This window comes from Arvicanthis niloticus, chromosome 18, assembly GCF_011762505.2.
Source record: "Arvicanthis niloticus isolate mArvNil1 chromosome 18, mArvNil1.pat.X, whole genome shotgun sequence".
Taxonomy (NCBI): Eukaryota; Metazoa; Chordata; class Mammalia; order Rodentia; family Muridae; genus Arvicanthis; species Arvicanthis niloticus.
This window is the reverse complement of record NC_047675.1, coordinates 50,281,749-50,294,235: the sequence shown is the minus strand read 5'-3', so window position 1 is coordinate 50,294,235 and position 12,487 is coordinate 50,281,749. Positions and strand designations below refer to the sequence as shown.

The 12,487-nt window shown below is 50.5% G+C and overlaps 1 protein-coding gene across 5 annotated transcripts in view; it reads right to left on the bottom strand.

The window, feature by feature from the left end:
* The window catches only part of Capn9 (calpain 9), a 39,958-nt gene extending 32,212 nt beyond the window's left edge, over positions 1-7,746 (bottom strand). For 2 of the 5 annotated variants that reach the window (XR_013104981.1, XR_013104982.1), the window contains exon 1: positions 7,464-7,746. Coding sequence is in view for 3 of the 5 variants with exons in the window: in XM_076916043.1 (XP_076772158.1) it covers positions 7,464-7,676 (213 nt within the window). In the remaining 2 variants the exon portion in view is untranslated. The remainder of the gene's footprint in view (positions 1-7,463) is intronic. The other 3 variants (XM_076916043.1, XM_076916042.1, XM_034522190.2) reach the window with 3 other exon arrangements.
* Between the last annotated feature and the right edge of the window lie 4,741 nt (positions 7,747-12,487).

Below are 12,487 nucleotides of genomic sequence, written 5' to 3'. Positions count from 1 at the left end.
GCCAGGAGGAGGCAAAAGCTGCCAGGAGTTTATGCTCGGTCCTTCCTGGGCTCAGCTTAGTCCATCCATAGCTCAGCCCAGGGAAGAGCCTGATCCTGTCACTTTTCTCTACAGAAACTCACGCCTTATCTAAGGAGAAAGTGAGATGGCAGTCAAGCACCAAGCCTCCTGCCTCAGTCCTGGGCTAGGTAAAGGAAAGTTCCAAACAGTCTTTTACCATGGTGGCGCACGCCTTTAATCCCAGCACTTGGGAGGCAGAGGCAGAGGCAGAGGCAGGTGGATCTCTGAGTTCAAGGCCAGCCTGGTTTACAGAGTGAGTTCCAGGACAGCCAGGGCTACACAGAGAAACCCTGTCGCAAAAGAAAAAAAAAAAAAAAAAAGGAAAAAAGAAAAAAGAGAACTGTCAGCTTTGGGCCTTCAAACTCACCGTGTAATGAGCATGTGACCCGGCACCCCAGGCAGGCTCTCCACACCTGGCCCAGCACCCAGCTGCCTTCCTTTTCCCAGTAGATTTTCTATATCCTTATCACATCTAGAGGAGTGTTTGCATATCACGCAGAATTTTATCCGCATGTACTATGTACACTTTATTACATGTTACCCCATCCTTAGGTATTTTATGTAATCGTGTATATTTTGTGTGTATGAAACTATAATCATGTAGAAACTTAACATGGACAGTTCTATGTAAAATATTAAAAAGTCTAAACAATTATATAAAACATATGGGTTTTTGGAGACAGGGTCTCACTAAGTAGCTCTTGCTGTCCTAGAACTTGCTATGTGGATCAGGCTGGCCTCAAACTCATAGCAATCTTCCTACCTCTGCTGCCCCAGTGCCAGAATTAAAGGCATACACCACCCTCTCTAAAATGTGTATCTGTAGTGGGTCGGTCTAATGCTGATTGCGTTCTAATGCTAATGTTGGGCCCTAAGGCTGGTTGCCCCAGAGACAAGGAGAGAGTCTGCACTGAAGCCAAGTGACCCTGTCCCCAAGCTATTCTGATTGGTAAATAAAGATGCCAGCAGCCAATATCTGGGCAGAAGAGACATAGGTGGGGTTCAGGGTTCGAGGTTTGGGGTTGGAGAGGAATCATGAGGAGAAAGAGTTCAGGAGGAGGAAGAAGCACCATGGGTTAGGTGTCAAGAGAACATGGCCACGTGGGCTGGCCAATGGCGCTTAGAGCAGCCCTGATGAAACATTGTAAGTAATAAGTCAGGTTTATCAATAGGAAAGTAGATTCTAACAGCATAGAGGGTAAATATCTGCCCAGGTCTTGAGTTGTTTTAAGACTTATTGTAAATACAAAGGTTTTGTGTGTCTTTCATCCTGGAACTTAAGTTGCAAAGGTAGAAACCTTTTTAAACAATATGTGTATATGAGAAAGGATTTTAAATTCCATGAGGTCACATGACATGAAGCAGGAGAGCACAGTCACCTGTTACCTGAACCAGTGAAGCAGGGTTCTGAGGACCCCTGACTTGGCACAGGTAATAAACAGTTTCCAGTGTGAGCCTTCTCTGATCAACCATGTCTGCCCATCCACCTGTGCTGAGGTTGGAATTCAGGTTTCATACTTGCTAAGCAAGAGACCCACCACTGATCTACGTCCCTGACCTTATTTTACTTCTCATTTTGAGATAGGTCTCACTAAATTGTCCAAGCCAGCCTTGCACTCCCGGAGTAACCCAGGCCAGCCTTGAACTTGGGATCTGAGCCTGCTGGTAGTTGAGGTTATCTCACTGGCCCCACCTACCCCACAGGCTGCTGTCCTCAGGGTGGGGCCACATCACGGAGGCTTTCTACCCATTCTGCTTGTCCTTTCCCCCTGTGAGACCCAAGACCTGCAATTTAGGGACACTGTTTCTGGGCAGTGAGAACTGGAGAATTTGTGGTAACCTTGGAATAAATCTGCTGCCACATTCAGTGTACCTCGGCTTGTCCTACAGGTTGATATCTTGAGTTCTTTCTCTTCCTTCTCCTATCTCAAAGCCTCTCTCTTTCTTTCTCCCTCTCCCTCCCTCTCCTCTCTTTCTCTTTTCCTTTCTTTCAAGATTTTTGGAACTGGGCCTCACTGTGTAGCTTAGCCTGGCCTCAAACTTGTGATTCTCCTACTTTTGCTCTCTTCTGTCTTTCTAGGTGTCAGGCACTGTCCCTGGCACTTCAGCCCAGCATAAGTGAGAGAGAGGAAGCCCATGTGATCTCTGAGAGAGACCATCAGTCAGCTTTCAGGGCAGGGCTGGAGAGCACTCTGAGATGCAGGACCAGAATCCTCACCTTGGGCCAAAGGGAAGCTCAAGTAGACAGAAACCTAAGCCTGTGCAGGAGGGAATCCCCGTGGAGGTCCAGGAATGAGAAGAAACTAGCTTAAGGCCTAGAGGACACTCTGACAGACGGAGGGACTCACTTGAACTGGATCAGGGTGACATCAGAGAGGAAACAGAATTGTGAAAGCTGGACTGAGGAATGGCCAGGGTGGGGACAGAAAGTCCCAGGAATCTCTAACTTGATACTTGGGGTAGCTCCAGCTACAAATCCTCCTAACAGCCTGAGTTGTCTGCTTCCTCCCTGGGTTTGGATCCCAGGGGCATGATGGGAGTGGGAAGTCTATAAGCCCTATGGCATCCTAGACAGGGCTGGAGTGAAAGCTGTTAGCTTCCCATGAGGCCCCAGGGCAGTGGTGTTGGTGAGGGGGAAGTGCAGCCTCCCAGGTCAGGGCTGTGTGTCTCTATTTGTTTCTAAAGTGTTCATGTGACCTTAGGGGGAGGGTTCAGGGACAGGCTGTGCTGTTGGTTGTGCCAAAGCCCAGGCCTGGCAAAAGAAGAACTTGGGAGGCCAGCTTCTCCCAGAGACACCCATCACCCTGCAAAACCTTTTGCACACACACACACACACACACACACACACACACACACACACACACACAGCACAACTTCTTGTACTGCCCTCAGCCCCCAGCAGCCTCGGAGTTTATTCACTAACTGACCCCACCCACCATGCCGCGGGCAGACAGTGAGGCGTCAGCAGAGCAGCTCCTCCATGTTTTTGTCTCAGAGTGACTGTGTGGTCCTCTCTATTCAGCAAGGCACAGTGTTGTCTTCATCAGCTGTCCTCTCCTGAGCAGAAGTCTGGTATGTCCTCTCCCACCCTGCCCCATGCTAGGCTTCTTTCTCCTCTGGGCTACCCCCTGCCCCTGACTCCACTCAGTGGTTCCAGCCCTGGGCCACCTGAGGGTGACTCTAACTGTCCACCCCTCTGATGTCACACTGGCATTGTGTTCTCTTTTCCCAAAACACAGCTGTGTTTGACAAGAAGGAAGGTCACTCTGCCCACAGCCCATAAAGTAGCTTGGCCTTTGCTATTGAGATGTGTCCTGTTTGAGATACTTACTCAGCCGCAGGCTTTCTAGGGGCTGAGGAAGCTCGGGCCTCTCTGTACCCCTCTGCCCTGCATTAGGCCTTACACTTTCACATTAGCATGACAAGAGGAAACTCAGGGTTCACCATGGTCAGAGAACAGGCTCCCTGACTAGGAAACAGATGAGTGTTTTCAGGGACCACACACACTGGAGAGGGCAGATCTAGTTCTGAAAGAGTCCACAAGGAGAGGCTGTGGGCAGGAGACTAGAAGGCTGAATGTGGTGATTGGAGACACGGTTCAGCCCCAGCCTCAGCCAGGGAAGGGCAGGGGGATCCAATTTTTGGGCACCTTTGCAAGGGGCATGTGGCAGGTACCATGGAGGGCTGTGCTTCAGGGTCCTGGCCTGTAGATAAAAGCTTCCTGGTGTTGGTCAGCTCTGTATGGTACAGATGACAGCCTCTACGGCTGAGGGCTGAGACTCAGTGGCTTCTCCACATGGGGAGAGAGACAAAGGTCTCCAGGCTCTAAATGAACAGGTTAGTGTTGGTTCAAGGCTGGGATTTCCCACGACCTCAGTGTTAGTGTAGGTATGAGGCCGGACCTTCTAAGCGAATAGAAATGGTTCTCAACCTTTCTAAGGCTGCCATCTTTAATGCAGTTCTTCACACTGCAGTGACCCCCAACCATACAATTATTTCATTGCTACCCTGTAGTTATGATTCTGCTACTGTTATGAATCATAATGTAAATGTCTGTGTTTCCCAATGGTCTTAGGCAACCCTTGTGAAGGGGTTGTTTGACTTCCCAGAGGGGACCACGACCCACAGGTTGAGAACCACTGAATGGGGCATGGCCACAGTGCAATGCTTAAGACTCTGCTGGCTGGCCTAAGTCATGAGCAACTCCGAGAGGAGCAGGAAGGCCTCAGCAGGGCAGAGAGAGTATAGACTGTAAGGGGGAACAAGAGCCAGGGCAAGCTGAGATTGGGGAGCAGAGGGGCCAGCATCTGGGAACACCCAGAGTCCTGGTGCTCGCTGAATCTACACACCAAGCCTTCTGCCACACCCAGAGGTCCCTAGGCCAGACTCCTACATACAGCAGAGATGTGAGTGCCCAGGTCTATGGCTTATTTTTGCATGTAGGTACACACAGGGAAATTCACATGCACAGAATGCATGCCAACGCACATGTGTGTGCACACAGACACAGGCACACAGACCACATGAACACAGAGCCACCGATGCCCAACACACATAAGTATATACATGCATTGTATGCACATAAACATGCATAGCACACTCGCAAATATCACATATATGCATGCATGCATTGACAGTGTAGCTATTGAAATCTGTGGCCCCAGTAAGTCTGCTCCCAGAAGCTTCTAGAGCAGCTTCCAACCTTTCCTAATCAGGAAACACAGGAAACATGAGTGCGTGTGGCAGCCTGAGACGAAGCCGCCCAGGGCCAGAAGTGACTGGGCCAAGCTGTGACTCTCGTGGGAGGAGGAATCCGCATCTTGAGAAGAATTTCTCAAGATCTTGATTATCAGCTGTTCCCAGGACTGGGTGAACTGTACCTGCTGTCCATGGCCCAGGCTGCTGCTCCTCATGGGATGAAATGCACCCACAGCCTAGGCAGCTGCTTGCCACTGGGTACAGCACACACACACAGCCTGGGCAGCAGCCGTGGACCCATTTGTCCTAATCCTGAAGGCTGGAAATGAACCTAAGAAGACTCAAGGGCTACCAAAATGCTACCAGAGGTCACTTTCATGTGTTGTAAGACCTGTGCTTTTTCACGTTAAAAACGTTTTCTTACAGAACGGAGAACATCCCGCTCATTCACCCACATGGGTGACCTTTACTGCCTTTGGCCACACGCAGAGAACCAAACTAACTTACAGTGACTTCCAGGTGCCGAGAGAGAGAGAGAGAGAGAGAGAGAGAGAGAGAGAGAGAGAGAGAGAGAGAGATCACTAGGATCTACCAGGAGCACTGGATGCTCCTTGCTGTCCCCCAAAATGAAGATATCAAAATGGTAGTCAATACTACACCCTCCCATGAGGGTCATTGTCTCACTGATGGGGGCTGGTACCATCCGTGTAGAGGGACACATATGTAGACATGTGAATACATATGTGTGTGCACATTTACACATTCTAAAACAGACGCATACGTGTATATACATACTTATCAACTGCCCATTGTCCAGGATGGGGAACAGCAGTAAGCACCGGTTCGCTTTTGTCAACATGGTACAAGCTAAAGTCACTGTGGAAGAGGGGACATCAGCTGACAAATTGCCTTCATCGAATTGTCCGGTGGGTGTCACCTACCACAACGCCACTGGGCAAGTGGTCTTGGGTTGTGCCAGAAAGGTAGCCGAACAAGCCATGGCTAGCAAGCCAGTAAGCAGCCCCACCTCCACCCCATGTTCTCTTCTTCAGTTCCTGTCTCCAGGTCCCTGCCCTGAGTCTCTGCTCTGACTTCCTTTGATGAACTATAACTGGTCAGGTGAAAGAACCCTTCCTTCCTGAGTGCTTTTTGGCCATGGTGTTTATAAGCCCAGCATTAAGCAAACTATGACAACCTCCTGTTTCATAACTAACTCCCCAAGGAGCCCTGGCGTCTTGTGGGGTGTTTTCTATAAGTCAGACATGATGTATGTTCAGCACGTTCACACTGATGCACAATAGGAGGTAGTTATAGAGAAATGAGGGTCTGAAGGCTGGCAGGATGGCACAGTAAGTAGACACTTGCTTATAAGGTGCAAACCTATAAGGCACAGCAGGTATAAGACACTTGCAAACTAAGGACCTGAGTTTGAGCTCTCCCAGACACCACAAAGCAGCAAGAGAAAAAAGATTTCAAAGAGCTGTCCTCTGGCTGTCACACATGAGCTAAGGCATGTTTGTGCCCACATACAAAGTCAAGGAAATAAGGGTAGGTGAGACGGCTAAGCAGGTGCAAGAGCTTGCAGCCAAGGCTGATGGCCTGAGTTTGATCCCTGGGACCCACATAATGGAAGGAGAAATCCTGTTCCTGCAAGTTGTTTTTTTGCACACATATACACAAATACATGTAATAAAAGTAAATAAGCAAATGAATTTTAGAGATGAAATTCTGGCTGGATGGGATGACACACGCCTTTAATCCCACACAGGTGGATGGATCTCTGTGTGTTCAAGGCCAGCCTGGTCTATAGAGTGAATTCAGGAGAGCCATGGATCTGTTACACAGTAAAAACCTTGTCTCGAAAAACAAACAAACAAACAAATGAGATTCTGAGCTACCAATGACAGAGAAGCACACAGCAAGTAACAGTGAGAGTGTGTGTGTTTGGGACACCTGTGTGTTGCTCCTGCCCTACCTCAGTCATCTCTACATGAAGGGCCACCCACTCAGATCCAGCAGCAGACACACTGCCCCTCCCTGCACACATACCAGCTGTTCCCACCCAGAGGGTGCAGCACCATGGCTCACAGGGAGGGCCCTGACTGACCAGGTGCTGCAAATATTGACCTTGCATCTTGAGCACCAGCTGGTACCTCTTAGGGACATCAGAGGTGTGTGCTGCTTTGGATAAGTAACCCTGGTCTACCTAGGGCCCAGATATCACACACCGCCTGAGAACTTGTGCTAACATCAAGCTAGCCCCATAGTGCCCCCAAAAACCTCAGAGCAAGGCTGGCTGGCCTCCAGGTACATCACATGCATCTCGTTTACCCCATCACCTGCCATCTTGGTTAGTTTGCCTTTGTGTTCTGATGGAGCGAGCGGCCAGAGATTTATGCTTGGGTTAGAGCTCTGATCCTGCTCACAAGTGAGAGAACTTCTCTCCCTATGTCTGTAAACTCAGTGGAACTCAGAGCTTCTGAAAGGCCAGGGGGCTATGGCCAGATACACTGGGGACCATGTAAAGTTGTCTCTAGCCAGCACATTACCAGAAACCCTCCTATAAAAAATGAGCTTACATGTGATTGGCTCTTCCCTTCCACCCTCTTCAGACTGCGTGCTCTCTCTCTCTCTCTTTCTCCCCATCCCCATCCCTATCCCTATCCCCCCTCCCTGTTTCTCTTCCTCCTCCACACCCTACTCACCCCTGGCCGTTTCCACACAAAGGGGACCTGGGGCCTCTCGCTGTAGAACAGAGAGCCATTGGTGGCAGGGAAGTCAGCATCCTCAAACAAGGTGCCGGACTGCAGACAGCCCTGCCTCAGCTGCTCAAAGCTCTGACGTGAGGAGTGGATAGTCCTGGCATCACTGGGGACTGGCTGTGGCTGTGGCCTCAGGGACCGATGCAGGTAAGGCATGACTGCTTCTCTACAGCCAAGTACAGGAATAAGATGTGAGAGGCAAAGTGAGAGTAGCCAGCAAAGAGGCCCTGGCCCTGGCCTCCACCCGTTTGCTGGGCACCTCCCTGTGAAATGAGATAGGGCCCTCCCGGATGGCAAATACTGAGTGAGACCTCTGCCCACTCAGGGTTCCAAGGAACCAGAGGCACCTCTGGAGCATGGCTGAGTCTGATCAGAGGAAGGAGGTACCTCTGATGCACCATGGAGTCCCTGAAGGACGGGCAGGGTCACTTCATAGGGAAGAACAGCAACCACATGGGTCCAGGAGGTGGCTGTGGGGTCTGAAGTCAGAGCAGAGCTTTGTAGTTTGAGGGAGCTGGGTGTATCACAACGTGACACTGCAGGCAGTGCTGCCTGGGATCTTTGAACCAAATGCCATCCTGACTTACATCAGGGCGCAGCACTCCCTCCTGTGACAGGCCTTTATATCCCTGGACCACATCGTCTGTGTTCTAGCCACACACTCGAGTGACTGTCACAGTTGCCAAAGCAACTGTGTGGACACGAAGATGAGGCTATATCCCCACCGAGCCTTCCCTACAGACAAGAATCGGGTCAGGTGGGAAAGCCTTTACTGTACACTCATGAGGAAGGACCTGAGTTTGAACCTCCAGGATCTGCATAAAAAGCTGGGCATAGTGGCATCCACTTATAATCCCAGCACTGAGAAAGTGGAGAGAGGTGGATTTCTTTGAGCTAGCTCTGGGTCGATGAGCGATGCTGCCTCAAACGAACGAGCCAGACTGTAGCGGCACATGTCTTTAATCCCAGTGCTCAGGCAGAAGCAGGCAGATCTCTGGGAGTTCCAGGCCAGCCTGGTCTACGAAATGAGTTCCAGGACAGCCAAGGCTGTTACACGGATAAACCCTATCTCCAAAAATAAGAAATAAATAAAAAAAATAAACCCAAAACAAAAAAAAAGAACAATGTATGAGGACTGGAGAGATGGCTCAGCAGTGAAGAGCACTGACTGTTCTTCCAGAGGACCCAGGTTCAATTCCCAGCAGCCAGTTAGTAGCTCACAACCATCTATAACTTCAGTTCCAGGGGATCCAATGCTCTCTTTTAGCTTCTGTAAGCATTACATACGTGTGGCACATATACATATATGAAGACAAAACACCCATACAGATAAAGCAACAACAACAGGGTATATGATACAGCACCGGACACACACACACACACACACACACACACACACACTAAACAAGCATGAGGCCCCGGTGGTTTGCCTCCAAGTCAGGTGAGCTCACGGACAGCTATAAGCCCCCCTCCAGGCCTCACCACATCCCTCTGCACATCAAACTCCCCATCAGGATCTTGCAGGCTCTCAGTGGCTTAGGCCTTGTCTGGCCCAGCCTGTCTTCCTGAAGCCAGGACAATGGTACCTGAATAGCTGACAGAGAGTCTGCAGCAGGGTTTCCAGGTCTAAGGTAACCACTGGGAAATGCCAACCGGGTAGCTGGTTGAGCTGGAGATGACCTCTAATTTCACAGTGTCCTCAAGGGACCCCATCAAAACAATTTGCAAGAAATAGGACCGAGACTCTAGCTCCATGGACAGAGCACATGTCTAGCATGCCGAACACCACAGAGACCGGCATGGCGGTACATGTCTGTGATGTCAGCACCCGGGCGGTGGAGGCAGCAGAAGCAGACGTTTAAAATCATCCTTGGCTATGTAGCCTGGGCTGAAGACTGTAGAAAGTGGGATCAGGGTGGAAGACGTGAAGGAAAGAGAAGAGAGAGAAAGAGGAAAAGGGAAATTGTGTAACTCCTCCCCATCTGAACTTCATGGTCAAGTTCTCCAGAACAAAAGTTTCCATACACCAAGGATGCCGTTTTGGTGTGCCTTACTGAGTTGCAGGCAATGAGATAACCGTCAGGGAGCGGGAACATGAAACTGTATTGCTGAGTGTGGAAACCTGCCTCATAGCTGAGGGTTGGCAGTGGGATTTCCTTCCGTGGGAATAGTTTCACGTCTTGTGCTAATAACATCACATTGAAACAGGGCTGAGCCGTAGGACAAGAAGGGAGTGGGGCAAGGAGATGGTCACAGAACTCTTTGTGGGCCCAGACTTGTGCGATCATTCTGCATAGTGGGGACCACAAGTATCCTACTGTGTAGGGGACAGACATGAGCTCAGTGTATTGGACCACGGGTCAGGAGACAGGCGTTGTGACCACAGGGAGGAGGAGGGTGGCCTGCATGGGGTTGCACACTAACTGGAAAGGCAGCCTCAGAAAAGCAGCTCTCTGGGAGGGCTTCGACGGAAGTTTGAGCAGAAGAAAGAACTCACTTCCGGTGGTGTAGCCCTGGTGTAGCCTGGACAGGTAGAGAGGGCTGAATTCTGGAGTCATGAGAGCACCTGACCACCAGGGGGCACTGTTGGAGCTAGACCTGAAATCAAGTCCAGCCTCCAGGCTGGAGACTTCCAAGGCAGCAGGTAAGTCTCTGCTCACCAAGGGACCAGATGATGCAGGAGCTTGGCTGCTAAGATCTCAGACAGAAAGGAGCCCATTGCGCAGTGGCTTTATCCAGAGACAGGGCAAGCAAGCTTCTGGCCCTCCTGCTGGAGAGCTTGGTGCCTTGGGGCAGATGCCTTCCACAGAAGTATGGCCCCTGTTTCCCTCTATCTGTGTCTCCAGAGATGGCACAGGACCCTAAGGAGCATTTCTGGTTCCTACAACGGGCTAAGCCTGCCTAGTCCTTGAAGAGGTTTTGTGTGCCTACAGGAGAAAGGTCCCACCATGACAGGCTGCACACTGTCGCCCCCTCACGAAAAGGGAAGTGAGCTCTTCTCCCGTCTTCAATAGGAAGGGTTACAGCCTTATTTTTATCTACTTGTCTTGACCTGACACATTCACTAGGGTTAATGTTGCTGCCTGGAGCTGGGGGAGGGAGACAGGAGGCTATGGTCCCCAGGCTCTGGTTTGGGTGAGTCTGGATGAAAGCTGAGGTGGCAAAGGGCACAGTGGGAGGGAGGTTACCTCAGGCACAGGGTCAGGTCACCTTTGCTCTTTAAAACAATACAAAAACCTTTTACTTGTGTGTATGTGGTGTGTGATATGTGTGGTGTGTGTGATATGTGTGATATGTGTGGTGTGTGTGGTGTGTGTGGTGTGTGTGGTATGTGTGGGTGTGTGTGTGTGTATGTGTGGTGTGTGGTGTGTGTGTATGTGTGGTGTGTGGTGTGTGTGGTGTGTGTGTGTAGTGTGTGTGTGTGGTGTGTGTGTGTATGTGTGGTGTGTGGTGTGTGTGGTGTGTGTGGTGTGTGTGTGTGTGGTGTGTGTGTGTATGTGTGGTGTGTGGTATGTGTGGTGTGTATGGTGTGTGTAGTGTGTGTGGTGTGTGGTGTGTGGTGTGTGTGTGTGTGTGGTATGTGTGGGGTGTGTGTGTGTGTGGTGTGTGGTGTGTGTGTATGTGGTGTGTGTGTGTGGTATGTGTGGTGTGTGTGGTGTGTGTGGTGTGTGTGTGGTGTGTGTGTGGTGTGTGGTGTGTGTGTATGTGTGGTGTGTGGTGTGTGTGGTGTGTGTGTGTAGTGTGTGTGTGTGGTGTGTGTGTGTATGTGTGGTGTGTGGTGTGTGTGGTGTGTGTGGTGTGTGTGTGTGTGGTGTGTGTGTGTATGTGTGGTGTGTGGTATGTGTGGTGTGTATGGTGTGTGTAGTGTGTGTGGTGTGTGGTGTGTGGTGTGTGTGTGTGTGTGGTATGTGTGGGGTGTGTGTGTGTGTGGTGTGTGGTGTGTGTGTATGTGGTGTGTGTGTGTGGTATGTGTGGTGTGTGTGGTGTGTGTGTGTGGTGTGTGTGTGTGGTATGTGTGGTGTGTGTGTGGTGTGTGGTGTGTGTGTGTGTGTGGTGTGTGTGTGTGTATGTGTGGTGTGTGGTATGTGTGGTATGTGTGGTGTGTGTGGTGTGTGTGTGGTGTGTGTGTGGTGTGTGTGATGTGTGTGTGTGTGTGTGTGTGTGTGTGGTGTGTGATGTGTGTGTGTGGTGTGTGGTGTGTGTGTGTGGTGTGTGTGTGGTGTGTGTGTGGTGTGTGTGATGTGTGTGTGTGGTGTGTGTGTGTGTGGTGTGTGTGGTGTGTGTGTGTGTGGTGTGTGTGTGTGTGTGGTATGTGTGGTGTGTGTGTGGTGTGTGTGGTGTGTGTGTGTGTGTGTGTGTGTGTGTGTGTGTATGTGTGGTGTGTGTGTGTGTGGTGTGTGTGTGTGTGGTGTGTGTGTGTATGTGTGGTGTGTGGTATGTGTGGTGTGTATGGTGTGTGTAGTGTGTGTGGTGTGTGGTGTGTGGTGTGTGTGTGTGTGTGGTATGTGTGGGGTGTGTGTGTGTGTATGTGTGGTGTGTGGTATGTGTGGTGTGTGTGGTGTGTGTGTGGTGTGTGTGTGGTGTGTGTGGTGTGTGTGTGTGGTGTGTGTGTGTGGTATGTGTGGTGTGTGTGTGGTGTGTGGTGTGTGTGTGTGTGTGGTGTGTGTGTGTGTGTATGTGTGGTGTGTGGTATGTGTGGTGTGTGTGTGTGTGTGGTATGTGTGGTGTGTGTGTGTGTGTGTGTGTGTGTGTGTGTGTGTGTGTGAGAGAGAGAGAGAGAGAGAGATCAGGAAGACCAACTAGGGAAGTCAGTTCTCTACCATGTGGAACTCGGGAGCTGAGGTCAGGTTGTAAGGCTTGGCTCCAAGTGCTTCACCCGCTGAACTTTTCTTGCTGACCCACCTTTGTACTTTAATTGGTTGAGGTTAATAGTTATAGCATGGACACGCCTGATGACAGATGGCCTG